The 25,084-nt window shown below is 46.1% G+C and overlaps 2 protein-coding genes across 6 annotated transcripts in view; one reads left to right on the top strand and one right to left on the bottom strand.

The window, feature by feature from the left end:
* RNF121 (ring finger protein 121) overlaps positions 1-25,084 on the top strand; it is a 78,276-nt gene that overhangs the window by 48,764 nt on the left and 4,428 nt on the right. For both annotated transcript variants that reach the window (XM_078340327.1, XM_002754841.6), the window contains 3 exons: positions 5,836-5,990; positions 9,840-9,947; positions 13,927-14,047. In XM_078340327.1, the coding sequence (XP_078196453.1) occupies positions 5,836-5,990; positions 9,840-9,947; positions 13,927-14,047 (384 nt within the window). The remainder of the gene's footprint in view (positions 1-5,835; positions 5,991-9,839; positions 9,948-13,926; positions 14,048-25,084) is intronic.
* On the bottom strand, positions 15,520-23,441 carry LOC128929148 (uncharacterized). 4 transcript variants are annotated; one of them, XM_054241957.2, is made up of 3 exons: positions 18,586-23,441; positions 16,337-18,482; positions 15,520-16,242 (listed from the first exon to the last, which is right to left on the bottom strand). In XM_054241957.2, exon 1 carries the CDS (start codon positions 22,959-22,961, stop codon positions 21,288-21,290), a length of 1,674 nt encoding a protein of 557 aa, XP_054097932.1. In that variant the 5' UTR covers positions 22,962-23,441; the 3' UTR covers positions 15,520-16,242; positions 16,337-18,482; positions 18,586-21,287. The 4 variants fall into 4 exon arrangements, with proteins under 4 accessions (XP_054097932.1, XP_054097933.1, XP_054097931.1 ...); XM_054241958.2 differs by having other exon boundaries at positions 18,276-18,482; XM_054241956.2 differs by having other exon boundaries at positions 15,520-18,482; positions 18,586-18,673; positions 20,267-23,441.

Here is a 25,084-nt window from a genome sequence, read left to right as displayed (position 1 = left end):
TCAATGAATTAATTTTAGGCTAGTCTTCATCTTTGTATTTGCAACATTCAGGGAAAGAAAGATGGATAATGGCTTTGTGTTTCTCCTTCCACCTGGCCAAACCCAAACCTCCTTTGGAATCATCCAGAGTTCTGCCTCGTCCAGGAAGTTTCCTGACAGCTTCTGCCTCATCTTTCCTCTGAATTCCCATGTCAGTACGTGATGCTTTGTACTGGCCACCTAATTCATGTGTTCATATCGCATTAGCCAAGTTCTAGAAGAGATGTTAGGGCCAAGGCTTTCATGCTTTCCACAGCATCAGGCACAAGTGTTTGAACAAATTAATGGACCAAATGTGTCTCCATAAGTGTTGCCACCAGATGGCACCATAGGCCCTGCAATTGTTCTGCATAACTTTTAGCCCTTTATTGCCGTTTATATGTCTTCCTTAATGAAGTTTAAATTTATTTACCAAGCAAAATGCCAATAAATACTAGAGTAGAAACTGAAAAAAATTTTTTTGTATTTTTTTTTAAAGGCGGGGTTTCGCCATGTTGCCCAGGCTGGTCTTGAGCTCCTGGGCTCAAGCGATCCGTCTGCCTCAGCCTCCCAAAGTGCTGGAATTACAGGAGTGAGCCACCGTGCCCAGCCTATAGTAGAAACTTTAAACCAAATAAAGAAACCAGGTAACTTACCCTTTTATCACGTGGTAGACTGTTCTGTTCACTCAGCTCCTCTGCCTTGACCCTCCTCAGGACCTGGGCCCTCCCACCAGCAGCTGCTTTCTAGGCCCCAAGGAGAAGTTGACTTTCACTCCCTAATGGAGAGGGCCTGGGGACCTGAAAATGGCCTGAAATCCTTGGTTTGTGTTTTCTGATAATTTATTTTTCCTAGAAAAAACAATTAAACATTAATAAGAAATTGCTTATAACCTCATAACTTTTCACATGTCAGTTATTTTGGTTGCCTCATTCTGGTCTTTGCTCCTTTGTATGTGGGACTTTATGCAAATTTTAATCATGCAAAGCCGTAATAAGAGCTCTCATGTACTGAGCACTTATGAATTATGTACCACACTTGTTTTATATATATATATTACTTCCATTTAAATAGAACTATTATTTAAAATGCTTATGTTTACTACACTACTCATAATAAGTGCTGACATTATTAAGTACTAGGTGGTTTCTATGCCTACACTCATTTAACCCATACAACCTTATGAGAGTACATACTGTTAACCCCATTTTACTGTAGTTTAGAGAACTGAAGCTTATCAGAGTTAAGCGATCTGCCTAAGGTAACACAGTAAATAGCTGTGTTGGGATTCATATTTAGACAGCTTTAATTTTAAAATTTCTGATCATTTCAGTGTATCATTTCATTTTATTCATTACTTAATGATTTCTCTTTAGACTTCTAGAAATGGTCTAAAGGCTAACAGAATCATTAAAATTAGAGTTTGATTTAGATCTTTTTCCTGCAGCTAGCCTGGTAGCTCCTAGAGGACTAGAGGTCATGTATTTTTGTTTGTTTGTTTGTTTTTTGAGATGGGGTCTCGCTCTGTAGCCCAGGCTGGAGTGCAGTGGCGTGATCTCAGCTCACTGCAACCTCCACCTCAAGCAATTCTCCTACCTCAGCCTTCCAACTAGCTGGGATTATAGGCACAAGTCACCATGCCCAGCTAATTTATATTTTTAGTAGAGACGGGGTTTCACCATGTTAGCCAGTCTGGTCTTGAACTCCTGACCTTGTGATCCGCCCACCTCAGCCTCCCAAAGTGCTGGGATTACAGGCATGAGCCACCATGCCTGGCCAAGGTCATGCTTATTTCTGCACTCCTTTCTCATTAAATGCAATTTGATGGTTAAATGAGTGAGTGAATGAACACTGTCTCTGCTGTCCTAGGAAGTCTGGGATGCAGGGCTAGTTGATAGAAGCTTAGTCTGTTAGAACTTGAAGGGGTTTGAGAAATCAAGCCAGTCCCTTCCTCCAAGGAAGGAGGGAGGACCTCCTTACGGTGACCCAGTGAGTTGGTGGAAGAATAGAACTAGAACCCAGGTCTGCTGAGCTTCCACTTTGCCATCTGGTTTCAAAAAGGCTAATCCTGTCTTAAATTCCTTTCTTTCTCTCCCCTCTTCTCCCTTTCTCTCTCTCCTCTTATTCTCTGTCTCTTCTCTCTTACACATAGTCTCTCTCTCTCTTTCTCTCTCTCTCTCTCTCTCTCTCGATGTGACGATGTAGCTTTACAATGTACTTGATGTGTATTTCTAGATGTAGTTTTTTCATCCTAAAATTTCAAGCCTTAGAGCTAGAAAACAAAGCAAGATTTTTCATTCCTGATGCCCAGACTCACTCCTAATTGTATCTTTGTCCAGCTCAGAATAGAATCCAGGATCTCTGTTTCTCTCCTCACCCAAAATGTACAGAGCTGTAGCTCATGTAGAGAAAATTACCTTGATTTCAGATTCTTCCTCAGAACATGCTATTGCTGATTGGTGGGGAGTGGAAAACAGGCTTTTAGAGCAGGCTGATTGTCTTAATGCAACAGCCAAGTTTTTGAAAAGCTGGCAGGAGACCAGGAATTTCTGTTTGTTTGTTTTTTTCTCAGAGAGAACAAATGTGACCAGATGATGTGATTTAATTTTTCTCTGGGCCTGTTTTGTAAACAGCCCCATGAGCCTATTAAAGCATAGAGCGGGAGAACCAAAAATCTTCCAGCCCTTCTTTCCATACACCACCCTTTTAGTTTCATCAGTTAGGTTGCCTTTTTCCCTAGTTTAAATAATCTGCAGTTGGTTTGTTGTGATATCTTTTCCTGGAGCTCCTAGTGTCTCCCAGAAAATGGCATCTGGGGCATTATTTGGGTAGCCATTTGTTAGTACATCCTCGTGCTTCCACACTTTTTATGTAAGGTCAGACTATTTTAGAATACTTCATTCAAATGGTCAGTTGTGGGTTCCTATGCAATGAATTGTTACTGAGACTTCATGGTTCGTGGAATAGCCGCCAGTATGCCCTTAGGTACACAGAATGGGAATGTGTAAAGCAGAGTGGTTCTGCTTACCATTTTCTCTGTTCTGTTCTCACTGTTTCTTTTTCTTTTTCTTTTCTTTCCTTTTTTTTTTTTTTTTTTGAGACAGAGTTTTGCTCTTGTTACCCAGGCTGGAGTGCAATGGCGCGATCTCGGCTCACTGCAACCTCTGCCTCCCAGATTCAGGCAATTCTCCTGCCTCAGCCTCCTGAGTAGCTGGGATTACAGGCACGCACTACCGTGCGCAGCTAATTTTTTGTATTTTTAGTAGAGACGGGGTTTCACAATGTTGACCAGGATGGTCTTGATCTCTTGACCTCGTGATCCACCCGCCTCGGCCTCCCAAACTGCTGGGATTACAGGCGTGAGCCACTGCACTAAAAAAACTAAGGCTTTTTTTTTTTTTTTAAGGCACTAAGTGCTTTCCATGCCTGAACTCATTTAACCCCTACAACCTTATGAGAGTAGATACTGTTAACCCCATTTTACCATAGTTTAGAGAACTGAAGCTTATCAGAGTTAAGCAGTCTGCCTAAGGTAACACAGTAAATAGCTGTATTGGGATTTGTATTTAGACAGCTTTAATTCTAAAATTTCTGATCAGAGTGAGATGGAGTCTCACTGACATGAAAAGTCGTAACTGACATGAAAAGTGATAAGGTTATAAGCAATTTTTTTTTTTTTTTTGTATAACACACAGCACAGCCTGGAAGCAATTTCTTATTAATGTTTAGTTGACCCTTCTAGGAAAAATAAATTACCAGAAAACACAAACCAAGGATTTGAGGCCATTTTCAGGTCCCCAGGCCCTCTGTTAGGGAGACTAACAAAGTCTCACTCTGTCTCCCAGGCTGGAGTGCAGTGGCACGGTCTCTGCTTGCTGCAACCTCTGCCTCCCAGATTCAAGCAATTCTCCTGCCTCAGCCTCCCAAGTAGCTGGGATTACGGGCACCTGCCACCATGCCCAGCTATTTTTATATTTTTAGTAGAGACAGAATTTTTCCATGTTGGCCAGGCTGGTCTTGAACTCCTGACCTTAGGTGATTCACCTGCCTTGGCCTTCCAAAGTGCTAGGATTACAGGCGCGAACCACCACACCTGGCCATCTAAGGCTTTTTCTTGTCATAGAAAAATCTATAAGAGAATGGTAGCTACAGATGACTAAACACTAAAATGAAGCTCTAAGCTGCGCTACCTATTATGGTAGCCACCAGTCCCATGTAGCTACTGGCCACTTGAAATGCAGCTAGTCTGTTGTAAATCTGAAATACATATTTGATTTCAAAGCTTTAGTACAAAAACAAGTAAACCATTTCATAAATAATTTAAATTTTGAATACATATTGAGATATTTTATGTATATTGGGATAGAATATATTATTGAAAAGAAAATCTGTTTCTTTTTACCTTTTTAAAAATGTAACTAGAAGATTTTAAACTATATATATGACTTGCATATTTCAGTTGTATAGCACTGGTCTAGAAATTAAGAGTAAATATTTTCTTAGTTTACTATAGTACACCAGGAAACTGGCCACTCTTTTCCTCCTATCTCCCTTTTTTAAAAAAAAATTATTTCATTTTGTTTGATGCCATCAGGAAGAAAACCGCCATTATGTATTATGTGCTATCTTTTTTTATATCTGCTACTCACTGGAGAATGATGACATCTAGTGACAGAAGGGTGGTTGGGGAGGGAGTGAGGAGGCATTGGAGAGAAGGCTGGTGTTGACTCCAAACTTCTGTCTTAGAGTTAGAATTGTTTTATGCCTTTGAAAAACTTCAGCCAACAAGCCTGAGGGAAGGCTCTGAAGGAGGGAAAGTAAAATAGGCTCTTTTTAAACTAGAAAAATGCCTCTCTCTGAGGGAGTCCTACTCTAGTTTTACTTTCCTCTTATTTATCCAAATTTATTGAGGACATATCATGTGCCAACAGTTTTCTAGTGCAGAGGAAATGGGAATATGGCCTAGTCGCTGCCCACAAGGAGCTTACATACAGTTAGAGAATGAATTCAAGCCCAACCTCTAGATAAGGCACTGTAATGGTGGTAGAAAAGAAAATGCGTTGGGAACACTAGAAAGCACTTTCTGCCTGGAAAGGAGACTGAAGGTTTCATGTGTCTTAGATGTGATATTGTCAGGCAGAGGCAGGTGGGAAGAATGTTTTAGTCTGATGGGGACAACCTGACTTAAAGACCTGGGGAGTGGTAGGTGGCCCTTGAAATAGTAAGTTGGGGCCACATTATGGGGTATTTGACAGCCTGGCTAAGAGTGTTGGATTCTGTCTACTAAAAATATAATAATTAGCCGGGCATGGTGGCTGAGGCAGGAGAATTGCTTGAACCTGGGAGGCGGAGGTTCAGTGAGCTGAGATTATGCTACTGCACCCCAGCCTGGGTGACAGAGCGAGACTCTCTGTCTCCAAAAAAAAAAAAGAAGAATATTGGATCCTATCATGTATGCAGGGGACTGTTCAAGGGTTTTAAGTAGCAGAGAAATGACATTGTCAAAATTTCATGTTCAGGATATCACTCTGGCACTCCTCAAAAGGATAGACACTAAATACAGGGAGACTAACAAAGCTCATTGCAGTCAGTCAGCCAAGTGGTAGCAAGAGCAAGAAATACTTGAGTGAGGGATAAAAGAGAGGAGTCAAATATGGTCCTAGGATTCTAACTTGGATCACTAGTGGAGTTGCCTTTATCCAAAATTGGAAATACAGGAGAGGATCAAGCTAAAATAGAAAACAAGCTGCATTCAGGACTGTGGACAGAGCTGCAGAGGGAGTGGCTAGAGCTGAAGTGCTTGTGTTTGTGTTTCAGATGGTGACCCTCTTTCAGATGTGGGTTGTTCCCGTCTATTTCACAGTGAAGCTGCACTGGTGGAGGTTCCTAGTGATCTGGATCTTGTTCTCTGCTGTCACAGCCTTTGTTACCTTCCGAGCCACACGGAAACCTCTAGTACAGACAACCCCAAGGTGAGAGTTTAGGTAGTGGGAAGAACCTAGGTTTTCTGAAGCTAATGTGTTGGAATGCATGGGAGGAGCATAGGATTAGACTGAAAAATTCCTGGTTTTGTCTGCCAAAATTATTTGGCATGGGGCCCCTCTAGAACGAGCTGATTAGGAGACCCCCCTCCCCATTCATCGATTAAAAACCCCAAATATTTCTGCATAGCTTTATGATTTCAAGGTCTCTTTATATTAAAGGCAAACAAAAATAGCAAATCATGGTAATTATTGTGGTCTCATTTTAAATGTTTTCCTCTGTGAACTCTACTCTGTTCTCCAAATGAGATTTTCCATTATATTCTCTCATATTGCACAATAGTTTTCCTTCATAGAACTTACCGCAATTTAAATATTGTTTTGAGTATCTATCTCCCTCACTAAATTCTAACTCTGAGATCAGGAATCACATCCATTTTGTTTGTCACTGTATATCCACGCCCTGTCATGGGACCTGGCACATAGTAGCCTGCTCTATGAATTTTTATTGAATGAATGAATCTCAGCAAATTTATAATTTTCCATTAAACAATACTGACTTCCTAAGTCACAAAGCAGCCACTACCTGTATAATTATTTTATCCAAATTCATTTCTCATTTGATCCTTCCAACCAGCTTATGAGGTAATTTAATATCTGTACTCAACAGAAAAAGAGATTTTCTCATTCATTCAAATAAACACCTATGTGCCAGGCCCTGTGCTGAGTACTGGGGATACAGAACTGGATAAGGAATTGTCCCTGCCCTCAAGGAGTACTCTGTTTAATGGAGGAGATGGATGAGAAAGCTCCTGTGCAGTGCAGTTGGTAAGTGCTGTGACAGAAGTGTGCATAGAGAGAGAGCCTGACTGGCCAGCCTCAAATTTGAGACCACCTGATCCAAAGTCTTTCAAATTGCAAATTGCTCTTCTTCCTATTCTTCTTATGTTCTACTTTCCTGCAAGCCTTTCTCTGGCCTTCTGAGTTGCATTGTATAAGGTGAGTGAAGTTCCTCTTTGGCTTTGGTAGTTTACTTTAAGGGGCATTGTGGAAGATACAGGATGTGGAGCCGGATAAATGTGGATTGGAACCCCTATCCCTGCCATTTGTTTGCTGTACAACCTTACCTTTCTGAGCCTTGAATTCTTCATTCCTAAAAAAGGGGACAGTAATTGCTACCTCACATAGGGTGATCTGAAGAAAAAGTGCAGTAGAACATGTTAAGAATCACCAACACCACCACCAACAGTGCAAACTTCTAGCTAAAATGACTGAAAATATGTCTGTAATATGGAGGATTTTTATAATAGTAACTATTAACTTTTTTTCTGAGACAGGGTCTCACTCTGTCGCCTAGGCTGGAGTATAGTTCACTGCAACCTCTGGCTCTCAGGCTCAAGTGATTCTCCTGCCTCAGCCTCCCGAGTAGCTGGGATTACAGGTGTGTGCCACCATACCTGGCTATTTTTATTTTTTTTATTTTTAGTAGAGACGGGGTTTCACCATGTTGGCCAGGCTGGTCTTAAACTCCTGACATCAAGTGATCCGCCTGCCTCTGCCTCCCAAAGTGCTGGAATTACAGGTGTGAACCACCACACCTGGCCCTGTAACTAACATTTGATAGTGCTTTACAATTTCAAAGCACTTTTAAAAAATAACAGATGGGGTTGTACTCTCTTGCCCAGGCTAGAGTGCAGTGGCATGATCACAACTCACTGCAGCCTCATCCTCCTCAGCTCAACCAATTCTTCCATCTCAGTCTCTGGAGTAGCTGGAACTACAGGCATGTTCAAGGTAAAAAATTACCTTGCCTAGCTAATTTTTTAGTTTTTGTAGAGTCAGGGTCTCACCAAATCTCCTAGGCTGGTCTTGAATTTCTGAGCTCAAGCAGTCCTCCCACCTCAGCCTCTCCAAGTGTTGAGATTCCAGGCTGAGCCACTGTGCCTGCAGTCAAAGTAGTTTTATAAACATCCTTATTTATACATGTAGCATTTAATGAACATGTGTTATATACCAGGAAATGGGCTCTGTACAATCCAGTAAAAAAGGTATCGGGGATTTTCCCATTTTACAAAGAAAATAACCTCTCGTCTCAAAGAGGTAATTTGACTTACCTGAGGTTACCCAGCTACTAAAACCTCACTTAATCCGGCCCTGCGTGGTGGCTCACACCTGTAATACCAGCACTTTGGGAGGCCGAGGTGGGCAGATCATGAGGTCAAGAGATCGAGACCATCCTGGCCAACATGGTGAAACCCCATCTCTACTAAAAATCCAAAAATTAGCTGGGCGTGGTGGCGCACGCCTGTAGTTCCAGCTACTCAGGAGGCTGAGACAGGAGAATTTCTTGAACCTGGGAGGCAGAGGTTGCAGTGAGCCGAGATCGTGCCACTGCCCTCCAGTCTGGCGCCTGGCGACAGAGTGAGACTCTGTCTCAAAAAAAAAAAAAAACCCAAAACCCTCACTTAATCCATATTAAGAGTTGTTTGACCTAAAATTGTATGTCTTTTTCACTGTGTCTCTCTCCTTTATGATCAGTGCAAACCCTGGAGAATGGAGCTGTGCGTGTTCTTCAAGACAACACTAGAAAGATGTTTGGGAAACCACCACCACTTGCCTGGCCATAGCAAGGAGGCACAGGCAGGGAAGGACCTTGACCTTCTTCCCTAGGGTTCAGCAGGATTGGTAGTAACCTAGTTAGCTCTCAGGAACCACAAAGGCTTGTGCGGGTTATTCAAGCAAATTGCTAAATTGTTCATCAGCTCTCATCAAAGATAGAATAGTGGCTCCTGATATCGGGGACCTACCCTTGAAGCATTTAAAAGGCTCTGGTTTGGCCAAACACCAGTGGCTAATGCCTGTAATCCCAGCACTTTGGGAGGCTGAGGTGGGAGGATTCCTTGAGCCTAGGAGTTCGAGACCAGCCTGGGCAACATTGCAAGACCCTGTATCTAGCAAAAAAAAAAAGTGGCAGGGGGACCCTTGTTCATTCAAGAAACCATCTTTTTTTCTGAGTCTAGCTGGGGTCCACCAATTAGACTGTACACTGTTCTTCATTGGCTCCTAGGGCTCAGTATTCCTCCTTCAAGGTCATAAACAGCCCGATCCCACTTTACCAACACCACACACTTACATCCAACTCAAAGGTATTGCCTAAGTGCCTTTCTCCTTTCCCTTCTCCTCCAGAAGAAAATTCATTTCAGAAGAAAATTTATTAGACATCATTCTTTCATTTTTGGCCTGTGGATAGGAACAAAGCTATATTCAGACTAACCAGGCCCAGGTACAAAAAGCTTGTAGCTCATTCTGCTTCTGATTCATCTCTTGAATTCTATTTCAGAACAAGTAGCCTTCCCTGCCTGTTATGTTCTGAGCATAGCTGTGTTTAATAGTGTTTAGTTTAATATGTCTGTAATATGGAGGATTTTTGTAATAGTAACTATTAACTTTTTTTCTAAGACAGGGTCTCACTCTAATATGTCTGTAATATGGAGGATTTTTATAATAGTAACTACTAACTTTTTTTTCTGAGACATTTGAGGTAACAAAATTGTCTAAGGTCAGCTGTGCTCCTTATTTGAGGCGAAAACTTCCTTTTTAGGGATCTTTTCCTTGGTCTGAGACCATGAAAATACAAAGCACTAGTTCTTGAGTATTTGGAGGCATTTCTGCAGATTAAGGGAGTGAGCAGCTTTGGATTGTAACCAGAGTTGCTCAGTAAGTTCTGAGCAAACCGCCTGGTGTCCCCATTGATGTGAGAATAAAGGATTCTGGTGATCCAGTGACCACTGAGGCAAGACTGTCTGTGTCAGCTGCACTAACTTTCTCTTCTTTCTTCAGGTTGGTTTATAAGTGGTTCCTGCTAATCTATAAAATCAGCTATGCCACTGGCATCATTGGCTACATGGCTGTCATGTTTACCCTCTTTGGTCTTAACTTATTATTCAAGTGAGTACCCTTTGCTTTTGTTGTTGCTGGAGTTTGGGGAGGAGTGACTATTGAGATGTACCTCTTGCTGCAAGTTGTGGTATTAACAGGAGGGACATAACATCCAGGATGGGAGACTTGGGTGCTGTGGGGGATGGGAGAGTACAGGCTCTCCATGATTTGTGCTGGCAAAACACAAAGAATGTTTTAATATATACAAAGTCAGAGTCCTGAATCATGTTATATTTTCCAAGGTTTTATATTTTAGTGGAAAAGTCTAGTAACCAAAGTAAGCATAGTAATTGTTATAACCAGCTATCCATAATTCTGAAACACAGAGCTGTTTTTTTTGTCTGTGTGTACTCTTTATTTGCAACATCCACTCTGCATGAATGGCCTTACGTTCAGCTAGGCCAGGGGTTGGCAAACTGTGCCCTCGGTGCCAAATCAGCCTATAACCTGTTATTATAAAATGAAGTTTTACTGGAACATAGTCATGCTCATTCATTTATATATTGCCTATGGCTGTTTTTCCACTAAAACAGCAGAGTTGAATAGTTGTGATAAAGATTATATGGGCTACAAAACCTAAAATAGTTACCATCTGGCCCTTTATGGGAAAAGATTGCTGACTCTTGGTCTAGGCCATCAGCCTACATGACCATGTAGGTTGTCCTACATACAGCTAGGAACAGATTGACTTAGAAGGATACAAAACAAAAAAATTCAGCAGGGCAGTGTCTGCAAGTCTTCACAGTAGACTCAGAGCTTAGGTGTGAGGGAATGAGACCACACAGGTAGGTATGGAAGCCACCCTGGCCTAGGACCCCCGTTCCCCCAGGAACACATCCAGTTTCAAGAATGTCCTAGTCCAGAGGCATTGTACTAATCACAGGTCATAAGCAGTGTTGCCTGTAAGATAGCTGACATTCGACGAGATTTCTAAACAGTTCTAGAAAGTTAACCCGTCGATGTTAAGTCCTGTTTCGTTGCTGGGCACTTAGGTGGTTTTCAATTTAGTAATATCACAGTTAACACTGCTCTGTTGCTTCCTAAGGGTGCATTCCTAGGAGTGGAATTCTGGCTGCTGCTTCAGTTGTCATAAGCCTTCCAAAAGATCTCTATTAGTTTAAAAGTCCTCCCACCCTGAATTGAGTAGGATGCTAAGAAGTCCTGAGCTCAGAGACTGGAGTGTACAGTGAGTCAATGAGGCAGACGAAGGTGGAAATATGATTTCCTGGATGACGTACCGGTGACTGTGGGCTGTGGGTCACAAGGAGTCCTAAGCCTAGGACAGTACACTGAAGCTAGAGATGTAGGATTCAGATTTAACATGATGAGTGGGATGATCACTGGCCTCTTCCCTGAGCCTAGTTATATTGTAGTCAGGAGTCTCTTAAAGGAGTTTATTTTAGGACAAGTAAAAATAAATTCTGGGCTGGGCTTGGTGGCTAATGCCTGTAATCCCAGCACTTTGGGAGGCTCAGGCAGGCGGATCACAAGGTCAGGAGATTGAGACCAGCCTGGCCAACATGGTGAAACCCCATCTCTACTAAAATACAAAAAATTAACTGTAGTCCCAGCTACTTGGGAGGCTGAGGCAGGGGAATCACTCGAATCCGGGCGGCAGAGGTTGCAGTGAGCTGAGATTGTGCCACTGCGCTCCACCTGGGCAATACAGCAACTCTGATTCAGAGAAAAGAAAAAATCCTGGCCAGGTGCAGTGGCTCTTGCCTGTAATCCTAGCTGTTTGGAAGGCTGAGGCAGGAGGATCGCTTGAGGCCTGGCATTCAAGACCAGCTGGGCAACATAGTGAGACCCTCAACTCTTAAAAAAAAGGAAAAAAGAAAATTAGCTGGTTGTGGTGGTGTGCACCTATATCCCCAGCTACTCAGGAGGCTGAGGTGGGGGGTTTGCTCGAGCCCAGAAGTCCAAGGCTGCAGTGAGCTATAATTATGCCACTGCACTCTAGCCCAGGTGACAAAGGGAGACCCGCATCTTGAAAAAAAATAAAAATAAATAAATCCTATTTTATATAGTGAGAGCACGTGCACCTATGAAATTGTTTCTTCCAGGGTTAGTATAGGGTGAAAGAATAAACAGCCTCCTGAAGGGTTTGGCAGAATTCATCACTGTAGAGGCTTACACATCTTGTCAAAGAAAATAGGTATTTCCTGGTAACTTTCTAACCTGTATGGTTAAAAAATAAAAATTAAGATTCTGCATTATGGTTTTTTTTGTTTTGAGATGGAGTCTTTCTTTGTTGCCCAGGCTAGAGTGCAGTGGCGAGATCTTGGCTCATTGCAACTTCTGCCTTCCAAGAGCAAGTTCAAACGATTCTCCTGCCTCAGCCTCCTAAATAGCTGGGACTACAGGCGTGTGCCACCACACTGGCTAATTTTTCTATTTTTAGTAGAGATGGGGTTTCACCATGTTGACCAGGCTGGTTTTGAACTCCTGACCTCAGGAGATCCACCTGCCTTGGCCTCCCACAAGGGCTGGGATTACAGGCATGAGCCATCACACCTGGCCTCTGCATTATGTTTTAGACATAATTCTGTAATTACAGTTTCTTTTTTTTTTTTTGAGACAGAGTGTTGCTGTGTGGCCAGGCACCAGGCTGGAGTGCAGTGGCGCAGTCTCGGCTCACTGTAACCTCCGCCTCCCGGGTTCGAGTAATTCTCCTGCCTCAGCCTCCCAAGTAGCTGGGACTACAGGCACGTGCCACCACACCCAGCTAATTTTTGTATTTTTAGTAGAGATGGAGTTTCACTGTGTTGGCCAGGATGGTCTTGATCGCTTGACCTCGTGATCCACCTGCCTCGGCCTCCCAAAGTGCTGGGATTACAGGTGTGAGCCACCATGCCTGGCTACAGTTTCTTTTTACTTGCCTAAACTGCACAAAGAGGAAAACAAAATTGTGCTACTGATCAAATTAATTGGTGCAAAATCAGTGATTTTTAATGAATTAAATATTCAAGGTTCATAAGCAAATCAACTTTGTATATAAACATAACGTCAAGCAAATAAGTATAGTTCTTTGTACAAATATTTTAACAAAGATAATTTTCTATAACAAAGATTTATAGACCCAAGGTTGCAAATTATTGGTCCTTGGAATTATTAAAACAAACCTTCTAATGTTACAGGCAAGATCTTTATCCTTCTTGTTAAATAGATTTGGACCAAAATTTAACTTTGATGATATGATATAGAATATTTATGTTATGTAGCTTATAATTTCATAGTAACTGCTATGTATTAATAAATATTTACTAATTTTATCTTTTTCTTTTCCTAAGCCTGTGTTTGACAAGCTGTTTCTGTAAAGGTTCAAATAGTAAACATTTTAGGCCTCATGGGACAATAGGCAAAATCTAGGGTATTATGTGGGTACTTACATAACAAGAGACAAAACCACCCTGTCCCATCCTGCTTGCCTGGGGAAGGGGCCAGGTTTCAGGTAGTGGGCATGATTTGTCTCAAAAGGAGTGGGTATGTTGGCCGCTGGGATAATTTTCACTCTCTGCTTTAGTGATACCCAGATTCTGATGTGCCCTTTCCTTCTTATGGATGGCTCAGCTGTTTCAGCTTGGGTGGCTAGCTGGAGGTGACACAGCTCAGTGAGGCAGCTCACTTAGTGTCTAGCAGTTACCAGCAGTGGAGTCCCCAACATGTAGGTCCCAGTGAGCACAGGTCCTGGGCAGTTGCAAGTCACTGCCACCAGTTAGGGGAGGCAAGGACTAAGAGCAGAGTGAGGAAAAGGAGTAGGAGGGGATACTGTAGCTTTGCCTTTGCAGCCCACAGTGCTAGCCTCCTCAAGAGGTGTTCATGGGCCATATAAAAATAGGCAGCAGACTGGATTTGGTCGTAGTTTGCCCACACTTGATCTAGCCTTTAGCCTTCTTGCTTTGGGCCCTGCCTTGTGTGTCCCAGAGTAGTAATCCAAAGAAGATACGTCTCAGGGTGGGTATTCCTAGCTCTACTGCTTCCCTTGCAGGATCAAACCAGAAGATGCCATGGACTTTGGCATCTCTCTTCTCTTCTATGGCCTCTACTATGGAGTTCTTGAACGTGACTTTGCAGAAATGTGTGCGGACTACATGGCATCTACCATAGGGGTGAGTTCATCCGAGTTCTTAAATAGTGCTTCTTGACACTGCCACATTATTCAAGTTGACATCACTTGTTTAATGGAAGAGAAAGGCAGTAAAGGGTGAGATAAGCCACGTAAAATCCTTCAAGGTGTGGGTATGCATGGACATTCCTTCCTTAAAATTTGGAAAGCCACACAGCCATACAAAAGAATAAAACCATGTCCTTTGCAGCAGCATGGCAGCTGGAGGCCTTTATGCTAAGCCGGTTAACATAGGAACAGAAAACCAAATACCTCATGTCCTCGCTTATAAATGGGAGCTAAACATTGGGTATTCATGGACCTAAAGATGGCAACGGTAGACACTGGGGACTACTAGAGGCGGAGCGAGAGGGGACAAGTGGTTGAAAAACTGTCTGTTGGTTACTGTGCTCACCACCTGGGTAATGGAATCATTTGTGCCCCAGACCTCAGCATCACACAGTTATACCCATGTAACAAACCTGCACGTGTATCCCCTGAATCTAAAATAAAAGTTAAAATTATTTTTTAAAACAAATTTAGAAAGCCAGATCTCAGATGTGCCCTAGAATTTTTCTCTTTAGGACCATTATAGAAAAGAGCCACTTTATCCACCAGGAAGTTAATATTCAGTAAATACTTTTTTTCTTTTTTGAGATAGAGTCTTGCTCTGTCAGGCTGGAGTGCAGTGGAAGAATCTTGGCTCATAGCAACCTCCACCTCCCAGGTTCAAGTGATTCTCCTGCCCCAGCCTCCCGAGTAGTTGGGACTACAGGCCTGGCTAATTTTTGTATTTTTAGTAGAGACGGGGTTTCACCATATTGGCCAGGCTGGTTTCGAACTTGTGGCCTTGTGATCCACCTACCTCAACCTCCCAAAGTGCTGGGATTACAGGTGTTAGCCACTGTGCTCGTTCCATTCAGTAAATGCTTTGTAATGCCAGCTTTGTGCATAGACACATAGCCATATGCAAGAATTACAAAAGTGTACAAAAATAAACATGGGCTGGGTGTGGTGGCTGAAGCCTATAATCCCAGCACTTTGGGAGGCCGAGGCGGGTGGATCACGAGGTCAACAGATCGAGACCATCCTGGTCAACGTGGTGAAACCCCATCTCTACTAAAAATACAAAAAATTAGCTGGGCATGGTGGCGCATGCCTGTAATCCCAGATACTCAGGAGGCTGAGGCAGGAGAATTGCCTGAACCCAAGAGGCAAAGGTTGCGGTGAGCTGAGATCGCGCCATTGCACTCCAGCCTGGGTAACAAGAGCGAAACTCTGTCTCAAAAATAAATAAATAAATAAACATGGTTTTTGCCCAGATACAGTTTACTCTTTTGGTGGTGGAGAGATGGATGTTAAAATAACAAACACAGATAAAAATAAAATTACAGCTTGAATAAGCGTTATGTGACCGACCTACCCTCTGCGGGAAGACTGAGCTCGTTGGGAAAGAAACCAGACCGTAGGCTAGAAGAAAATCCTTAAGTTCAGGCTTTATTGAGAGAAAAGAGCCTCCGGGCGGGCCAGCCAGGACGAAAAGGAAAAATGGCAGCGCCGCTCAGAGGGGCAGGGTTGTTTTATAGGGGGTTGAAGGGCTGAGGGAGTGGGGAAGCTGAGAAAGCCGAGGTGGTGGGCAATGTTTGGTCAGTTTGAACCGCTGAGCGGGAAGCCGGGCGGCAGGAAGCCGGGGCGGCAGGAAGCTGGGGAGTGCTGATGAGGCAGAAGCTGGGCGGCGGGGAGCTGGGGAGTGCTGATGAGGCAGAAGCTGGGCGGCGGGGAGCTGGGGAGTGCTGATGAGGCAGAAGCTGGGCGGCGGGGAGCTGGGGAGTGCTGATGAGGCAGAAGTGGCGGGAGGTGGCTGCGGCCGGGCGGGAGGGCTAGGGCGGTATGTAGAGTGAGAGATAAGGGAGCCTCTTTGTGGGGGAGGGAAAGAGAGAGCTTTCACGGTAGGGGCAGAGTTTTCCAAACATTCCCGACTCCTTAAAGAAAAGAAAAAGAGGGGGTCAGGGGCATCGGTTGTCTCTCTGGCTACTTCCTGCTGACAAGGGTCGACGGGGGGTTCTGAAGAGGTCTCTTTTCTTAAGGAGCCTGGATGTTCCAGGAGAGGTCTGCTTCTAGCACTCGTTCAGGGTAAGGTTGGAGCAGCATCTGGTGGATGGTGACTTGAGTCAGTTCTTGAAAGTGCCGCTGTAGGAACTGTAGAAAGCAAGGAGCAATAAGTAAGATTAGGCAAACGGCTACTAGGGGCCCAAGCAATGGGGACAAGAGGGTATACATAGAGGAAGACCACCACGCTGTGGCTTCAGCCGAGAACTTCTGATTCTGCAGGTTAGTTTTGAGTTTCTGGAGGCTCTCGATTCGGGTTTCTACTAGGCCGGATTCATTGATGTAGTAACAGCACTCTTCTTGTAGGAAGATACAGGTCCCTCCTCGTTCAGCAGTGAGCAGGTCTAGGGCTCTTTGGTTCTGCAAGGCAACTTGGGCAACTGAGGTGATCTGTCGTTGGAGTGATGCTAAAGACTCAGTAGAGTCCTCAGTAGCCACTTGGAATTGTGAGGTCAGTCGGGCTATGGCCAGGTGAGAGTGGACTAGTGCCCCTCCTCCTAATCCTGCTGCAAGTGCTGAACCAGCAAGGGAGACTCTAACGGCAATGGGTAGGAAGGCAGCTCGTTGGGTGCGGCGATGGGGAGTTTGCAGCATCTGGAATTCGGCTGGGGAATATATAGTGAGTCGAGGGACTAGGGTTACTGGGAGGCATAAAAGAGATGAGGAAAGACCAATGTAGAGAGTTTTTGTTAAGGTCCTGTTACACCAAAAAAACGTTCCTCGTGGGGCTGTTATATTAGTGGTTACCAGTATAGTTCGGTTACAGCTAGGGAAGTTTCGGCCTAGGGAATAGCACACAGGTAGCTGTTCAAAATCAGGTGGAGTGTAGAGATTGACTTCCTTGATGGGGGAGAAGGAAGAAGTTGAGGCTGAAAGGTTGAGAGGGTTGGGGTAGGGGACTGCAACGAAGGGAGTCTGTCCTAAGGAGGCACACATGAGGCATGAGGTTAGGTCAGTTAATCCTGAGAGGTTAGCTAACTTGATTCCTTCTTGGAGAAAGGTTAACCAGGAAAACGGAGGCGAATGTGGTTGCAAATGGTCATTCAGAGATTTTTCTTGTAGGCTAATATCAGAGTGGACTTGGTGGACTGTACGTACGTATGCCCGCCAGATGTACAGGTGGGAAGAGGGATATTTGGTATCTATGTGGTTGTACACGGCAGCCTTCTGGGGGCTTTTCCACCGGTTGTCCCAGGGGTCAGGTATGAGAAGGGAATACTGTGTAGAACCGATAATGGTGTTTCCTTCTCCATCTACGTCTGGGATGATTTTGAGCTGAGATCGGGCAGGTACTGTGGACTCGATAGCTATATGTATTCGACAGCTTATCCAAGTACATCCCATGCAGGAGCGCCAAGGAGTATTATTGCATGCTCCTGATGGTTGGTCATGGTTGAAGCACATGACAGGTATAGTAGTATGGACGTTGCGGAATTTGGTGAAGTTCAGATATATGGCACTTTGGCATCTGGCTGCGGGGCAGTCGGAAGTTGCAAGAAGATGGTTGTGGCTGTATTACAGATGAAGGTGGTTTTGGTATAGTTTTCAGTTAGGAAGAATCTCTATCTGTAGGGGGTGTGGCTGCTAGGCCCTGGTAAGTTTGACAGATAAAGGGCCAGTAGGAACAGCCTTCCAGCATAGGGAGGGTCCATGAGGGGCCTTTTTTACCCGAGACAGGTGAACCCAAGATGGGACTTCAGCAATTCTTATAGCTGATGGAGTGGTAAGGAGGACTGTGTATGGTCCTTCCCACTTGGGGGTGAGGGACTTTGGGGAGAGGGACCTGATAAGAACTGAGTCCCCGGGGGAGACTTTCTGTGTATTTTCAGGTGGCTGGGTGAGTTGGGGAAGAGAAGCGTTGGCGTGTTTTCGGAGAAGGCTGCGAAGGAGAGTAAAGTAGGGGAGGTAGCTGTCTAGAGGAGTGGTCTCTGGCGGTGGGGGAGTTGAAAGTAGGAAGGGGCGACCGTACAGCAGCTCAAACGGGCTAAGCTGTGATGGGCCCCGGGGGCTTGCTCTCAACCTGGTGAGGGCGATAGGAAGCAAGGTTACCCAGGATTGGCGGAGCTCAAGCATGAGCTTGGTCAGATGTTCCTTTATTAGGCCATTGGCCCGTTCCACCTTACCAGAGGACTGAGGATAGTAGGCGGCGTGTAGCTTCCACTGAATTCCTAGAGAGGTAGAAACGGCATTAGTGACTTTGGAGATAAAGGCTGGGCCGTTGTCTGACTGTATGGTGGCCGGGAGTCCAAAGCGTGGGATGATGTCTTGGATGAGATGAGTGGCCACTGTCCCGGCAGACTCAGAGGCTGTGGGGTAAGCTTCAATCCAGCCTGAAAAAGTGTCAACAATGGTTAGCAGATACCGGTACTGTTTGTGCTTTGGCATATGGGTAAAATCAATTTGCCAGTCTTGGCCAGGTAGGAACCCGCGTACCTGATGAAACTGGCGCCGGGGATGACAGGAACCCTGGGAATTAGTTTTCGCGCAGACAGTACATGAGGACTGGACTTCCTGTATGGTACTGAGGAGGTGGTGGGGGTGAAAAAGTGGGTTGAGGAACCGGTATAAGGCTTTAGGCCCAATGTGGAGTGAATTGTGGATGTCTTGGATTATCTGGTACTTTTGCTTTTCGGGGAGGATGAGGAGGTTATGCTTGAAGGCCCAGTCATCCTTGAACCGTACCCCGGGGGTAGACTGGAGGGTTTGGAGTTCTGAGGCAGAGTATTGAGGGCTATATGACTTGGACAAGAAACAGAGAGTGGAGGTGAGTGGCGGATGGTTTCTTGCCGTGTCTTTAGCTACTCTGTCTGCAAAGGCATTCCCCGCGGCTACGGGTGAGTTCAGGGACTGATGCCCTTTACGGTGGACAATGGCTACCTTGCTAGGGAGTTGAACGGCTTGGATAAGGGCAGCAATGAGTTTTCCATTGAGAACGGGAGTGCCCTTAGTGGTGAGGAAGCCACGTTCCTTCCAGATCATGCAGTGTGAGTGAGCTATGAGGAAGGCGTACTTGGAGTCAGTATATATATTTACTTCTTTGTTCTGGGACCAGGATAGGGCCCGAGTGAGGGCAAGTAGTTCAGCCTGTTGTGAAGTGGTCCCAAGAGGAAGGGGGCGGGTTTCTATAATTTCAGAGTGAGTTACTACAGCATAGGCTGCCCTCCGTGGGCTGGTGGGATGGGGTATAGAGCTGCCATCAACGAATAGGGTAATGGAGGCAGATGGTAGGGGTTGAGGTAGCAAGTCGGGACGAGGAGACTGGGCTAATTTGAGGATTTCAGTACAGGAATGTAGGGGGCTGGCGTGCGGAGGGCAAGGGAGGAGGGTAGCCGGGTTTAATGAGGAGCAGTGAGAAAGAGTGATGTTGGGGTTCTCAATAAATAGTAGGTGAAGCAGTTGGATACGGGAGGGCCCGAGGTGGGGCAGAGAGTGTTGACTGAGCAGTTCAGTCAACCTGTGTGGAGAAAAGACTAGGAGTGGGAGTTGTAGATTGATCTTAAGAGCTTCTGTGGTTAGGGTGACGGCGGCAACTAGGGCTCTAAGACACGGCTGCCATCTTTGCACAGTTGGGTCAAGTTGTCTAGACAGGTAGGCTATAGGCAGAAGGGTCTTTCCTACTGGTTGGACTAGCACTCCTACAGCTGTATGTTGTTTCCCGTCTGTATATAATTAGAAAGGTAAGTTGGGATTAGGCAGGACTAGGCTGGTGGAGGTACATAGGGCATTAAGCAGTGACTTGAACGCCCGGTTGACAGAACCTGGTGAGGAGAGTGGTCCCTCAGGGGCTTCTGCAGCAGCATGGTATAGAGGTTTTGCTAGCAAAGCATAATTAGGTACCCAGTGGCGAAAAAAACCTACTAGTCCTAGGAAGGAGAGGATTTCTTTTGCTGACTCAGGGGCCTGGAGCGCCTTTAAGGCTTGTAGTCGGTTGATTGTGATGGACCGTTGCCCAGGCGTGAGCTGTATGCCTAGGTAGGTGACGGTGGGTGAGGCTATTTGTGCTTTGGTTGGTGACACCTGGTATCCCTTATCTCCTAGGAAATTGAGTAGGGCGGTGGTGGCCTGGATGCACTCCTGGCGGGTGGGGGAGCAGATAAGAAGGTCATCTACGTACTGGAGGAGGTGAGAGGGCTTGAGGTTGCAGTGGAGTAGGTCAGTGGCGAGTGCCTGGCCGAATAGGTGCGGGCTATCTCAGAAGCCCTGTGGAAGGACTGTCCAAGCCAGTTGTTGGGACATGTTCGTAAGGGGATCATCCCAAGTGAAGGCAAAGATAAAGTAGGAATTAGGGTGTAGAGGTATAGTGAAGAAGGCATCCTTTAGGTCTAAGACTGAGAAACAGGTGGTCCCTGGGGGAATGTTAGAGAGAATGGTGTATGGGTTGGGGACAACTGGATATACGGGAATTACAGCTTCATTGACTAAGCGCAAGTCCTGGACCAGCCTATATTGTCCTGAGGGTTTTCGTACTGGGAGGATGGGGGTATTACATGGGGAGTTAATGGGAATTAGGAGGCCTTGACCTTTTAGTTTCTCTATGATGGGTCGGATACCCATATGGTGGGCTTTAGAGAATTGAGGGCGGGAGAGAAAACGAGGCGAGGAGTCTTTAAGGCGGACCTGAACTGGCTGGTGGTGGGTAGCTACAGACAGGTTGTTAATGTCCCAGACCTGAGGATGGATTCCGGGGAGTAGTTCTGACAGGGCTTTTTGAGGTTCGATGTCTGAGGTGAGGGCTAGGAGAAAGAGACTGTGTGGGTTGGCGGAGGGGAAGGTTATGACAGCCTTCAGCTTTGAAAGGATGTCTCGTCCTAGGAGGGGTACTGGGCAGGTGGGGATTACTAAAAAAGAGTGGGCAAATGGAGTATAGTTATATGAGCACATGAGTGGTGGGGTTTGGTAGGGGATACTCGGGGTCCCGTCAATTCCCATGACCGAGACCTGGGAAGGGGTGAGACGGCCAGAATAGGAAGGAAGTGCGGAGTAGGTAGCCCTCGTGTCGAGCAAGAACGAGACACTTTTACCTGCTACCTGAAGTTCGACCCTTGGCTCGGCGAGGGTAATCGGAGTCGGAAAGCCAGGGCCCCGCTAGTCGTCTAGCAGCCCTAATAGACTGGGGAATGGAGCTCCCTCGGAGGTCAGTTCCTGGCAAGCAGGCTCCTCCCTACCAAGGGTGACCACCGGCTGCGTAACGCCAGTGTGTCTGTTTTGAGGAACCGGCACCTGGGGAAGCTGGGGCAGTCTGACTTCCAGTGTCCCGGGAGGTGGCAGATAGGGCAAGGCTTAGTTGGTGGCCGTGGTTGTGGACAGGCTCGGGACCAGTGTCCTTCCTTTCCACATTTGAAACATGCCCCCGGAGGGGCATGGGTTTCGGCCTTGGGCTTCTGGTTCCCTGCCGGCCTTAGAGCCGCCACTAGGGCTTGGGTCTGGAGGGCAGCCTTCTGCTTCATGCGAGTTTGGCGGGCAGCCTCAGCCGCATCTTCCCTGGCATTGAATACCTTAAAGGCCATTTTTACCAGGTCTTGGATGGGAGTCTCTGGCCCCTCTTCTGCTTTCTTTAGTTTCTTTCTTATGTCGGGTGCTGATTGGGAGATAAAATGGGAGGCTAATACAGTGGCCCCGTTTTGGGAGGCTGGATCTAGCCGAGTATACCGGACTAGGGCTTCTTGCAAGCGGGCGAGAAAGAGGGCGGGGTTCTCATCGGGTAGTTGGGTGATTTCTCTCAGTTTATCATAGTTTACAACTTTCTTAGATACAGCATCCATTCCCCTGAGGAGGTATCTAATCATGCGGTCCCTCTTGGGTATATCAGACCCTCGATTAGCCTGATAGTCCCATTGGGGGTCTTCACCTGGGATTGCTTCGGGGCCTAGGGGAATCTGGTTATCTATAGTATGGTCTTTATCTGCTTGATTTCTGGCTGCCGCTAGGATGCGCTCATGCTCTTCTACTGTGAGGGTGGAGGAACAGATAACGCGAATATCATGCCAAGTGAGGCTGTAGGCTTGAGTGAGGTATTGGAATTCCTTAATATAGGTGGACGGGTCGGCTGAGAAGGATCCTAAACCTTTCTCAATTTGCGACAGGTCTTGGAGTGAGAAAGGAACATGGACCCTGACTAAACCTTCAGCGCCTGCCACTTCTCGGAGTGGGGCCAGGATAGTTGGTTGGTGAGAGCAGGTGTGGGCCACCACCGGAGAGGCAAGAGGAAGTGCGGCCTCTGAGGGAGGGGGCTCGGAGGGAGTAGAGGAAGAGCGAGGCATGGCTTCTGAGGTAGGAGGTGCAGAGGGAGCAGAGGAAGAGCGTGCCATTGATGGCGACTGGTTGCTGAGATTGGCAGGAGAGGACAGATGTTCAGGCAGATCCTCTGGTGAGGAGTAGGGAGGAAGAGAGATAGTGGAGGAAGATTTACGAGGGGTACGAGCTAAGAGGATTTGGTAGGTGGAGCAGGAAGAACATAGGTCGGGGTGGGTACGGAGGTCCCAAAAAGCCTGAACATAAGGAATTTCATTGTCCTTGCCTGTGCGGCGACAAAAATCGTCGAGATCTCGGAGGGTGTTGAAATCGAAAGTGCCAGTCAGGGGCCAGTGTGACTGGTTACTGAGTTTGTATTGGGGCCAAGCCACCTGGGACAGGAAGACAAGCTTTTTCTTTCTGAGGGTTTGGGAATATCCCAATTTGGTAAAATTTCGCAGCAAGCACCCAAGGGGGGTGCTGAGAGGTATTTTGGACTCCGAATTTCCCATGGCAGGCGCAGCTACAGACCCTCCGGCGCGGATGGGCAGATGCAACGAAAAGGCGTCCCCGTTCATTGCAAATTCCCCGGAGTACAATTAAGTACGGATAGGGAAGCGGTCAGAGGGGCGTCCCCCGTCTGGCGGCTGTCCCTCGGAAGGCTCCTGGAGCCAGAACGGAGGACTTCCTCGGCTCAGCCGAGACTAGGTGAGGAGTCCGTGCGGAACGCCGGAGGGGAGCAACTGCACCGTGCCGTAGGAAGAGGAGAGGGGGGCGGGGGGAAGGCAAAGCAAGAAAAACTTGGCTTACCTTAATCGGAGCGTGGAGGTGGCAGGGCCAGTGTTGGGTAGGTCGGGGAGAGGGGGGCCGTGGCCAGGCCAATGGCCCCTCCCGTCCCGGGTTTCGGCACCACTGATCGACCTACCCTCTGCGGGAAGACTGAGCTCGTTGGGAAAGAAACTGGAACGCAGGCTAGAAGAAAATCCTTAAGTTCAGGCTTTATTGAGAGAAAAGAGCCTCCGGGCGGGCCAGCCGGGACGAAAAGGAAAAATGGCCGCGCCGCTCAGAGGGGCAGGGTTGTTTTATAGGGAGCTGAAGGGCTGAGGGAGTGGGGAAGCTGAGAAAGCCGAGGTGGTGCGCAATGTTTGGTCAGTTTGAACCGCTGGGCGGGAAGCCGGGCGGCGGGAAGCCAGGGCGGTGGGAAGCTGGGGAGTGCTGATGAGGCAGAAGCTGGGTGGCGGGGAGCTGGGGAGTGCTGATGAGGCAGAAGCGGCGGGAGGTGGCTGCGGCCGGGCGGGAGGGCTAGGGCGGTATGTAGAGTGAGAGATAAGGGAGCCTCTTTGTGGGGGAGGGAAAGAGAGAGCTTTTACGGTAGGGGCAGAGTTTTCCAAACATTATGTAGGGAAGGTGTTCATAATGCTGTGAACACATGTAGTAGTGTCATTTGACCTAGTCTTGGGGCTCAAAGATGGCCTCCTTGAAGAAGTGACTGTGGAGCTGACTTGAACAATGAGTAGGAGTTAAGTGGATGAAGTCTTGTCATGGGAGAAAGTGTGGGGGTTTTTGAGGAACTGAGACAAGTGTGGTTTTATGACCAAGAAGTGTCTAGAGAAGTAGTGACTAGACCAGAAAAAAGCTTGTGGGCCAAATAAGATTTTGATTTTTACGCTAAAAATACTGGGCACAGTGGCTCACTTTGGGAGGCCAAGGCAGGCAGATCGCTTGAGCACAGGAGTTCAAGACCAGCCTGAGCAACATAGATGAGACCCCATCTCTACAAAAAAAAAGAGAGAAAAAAATTAGCTGGGTGTGGTGGCACATGCCTGTGGTCCCAGCTACTTGGGATGCCAAGGTGGGAGGTCACTTGAGCCCAGGAGTTTCGAGGCTGCAGTAGCTTGATCATGCCACCAAACTCCAGCCTGGGCAACAGAGCAAGATGTTGTCTCTAAAAAGTAAATAAATAAAATTCACAAAGTATGCAATAGTCACGCAAAGGCACAACAATAAATGATGCAGCACAAAAGTGCTCAGTCCGTATTGGTTATTGTTTTTGCACTGCACGCGGTAGGAGTTGCTCCTTACAATTTTTGCTTTGTGAACATTTATTCCTTGATTTAACCCACAACCACTACAACAACAGCCACTGTCACTCTCTGCTTTACCAAAAATTGGGGGAAGTTGTCATACTTGTTTTATTATTCTTTAACTGTTATGGGTAAAGCTACATATTTCAACTTTTAATATTAAAAATGTTTTGAGTCTTTTTCTAAGAGACAATTTGGTGTTTCTTAAATAGAGGTTTAGTGATGTCTTTGTAACAGAAAGATGACACAGGAACTGAACTCTTGTTTCTATCAATTAGCCTGTGTTCAAATTAGTTTTGTTATATGTTGTTTAACTTAAAATCAGTTTCCAACAAACTATCGATGAAGTTAAATGAGGACATACTTACTGTATTTGAGAAGTATTTTGGAGGTAAGTTGACAGGACTTAGATATAGTTTGGTTTTGAAGACTGAAGGGAAAAAGATGAAGGAGATGAAGGTCTCAAAGCTGACATTTTTGATTCGGCAACTGCTTGGATGGCAGTACCTTTCACTGAGATAGGAAGTGCAAGAGGAGCAGGTGGCCATCATGGAGAGATGCTTAAATATGGGAAATTAACACTAATCTGAGAAATGCAAGAAAGTATTTCTAAGTTT

This window comes from Callithrix jacchus, chromosome 10 (genome assembly GCF_049354715.1).
Source record: "Callithrix jacchus isolate 240 chromosome 10, calJac240_pri, whole genome shotgun sequence".
NCBI classification, from domain to species: domain Eukaryota; kingdom Metazoa; phylum Chordata; class Mammalia; order Primates; family Cebidae; genus Callithrix; species Callithrix jacchus.
Note: the sequence above shows the minus strand (reverse complement) of the source record. Positions and strands in the feature narration are given on the sequence as shown.

What these genes read in the sequence shown, in the direction of transcription:
- LOC128929148 (XM_054241955.2), bottom strand. Translation starts at nt 22,961, where the DNA reads ATGAACGGGGACGCCTTTTCGTTGCATCTGCCCATCCGCGCCGGAGGG.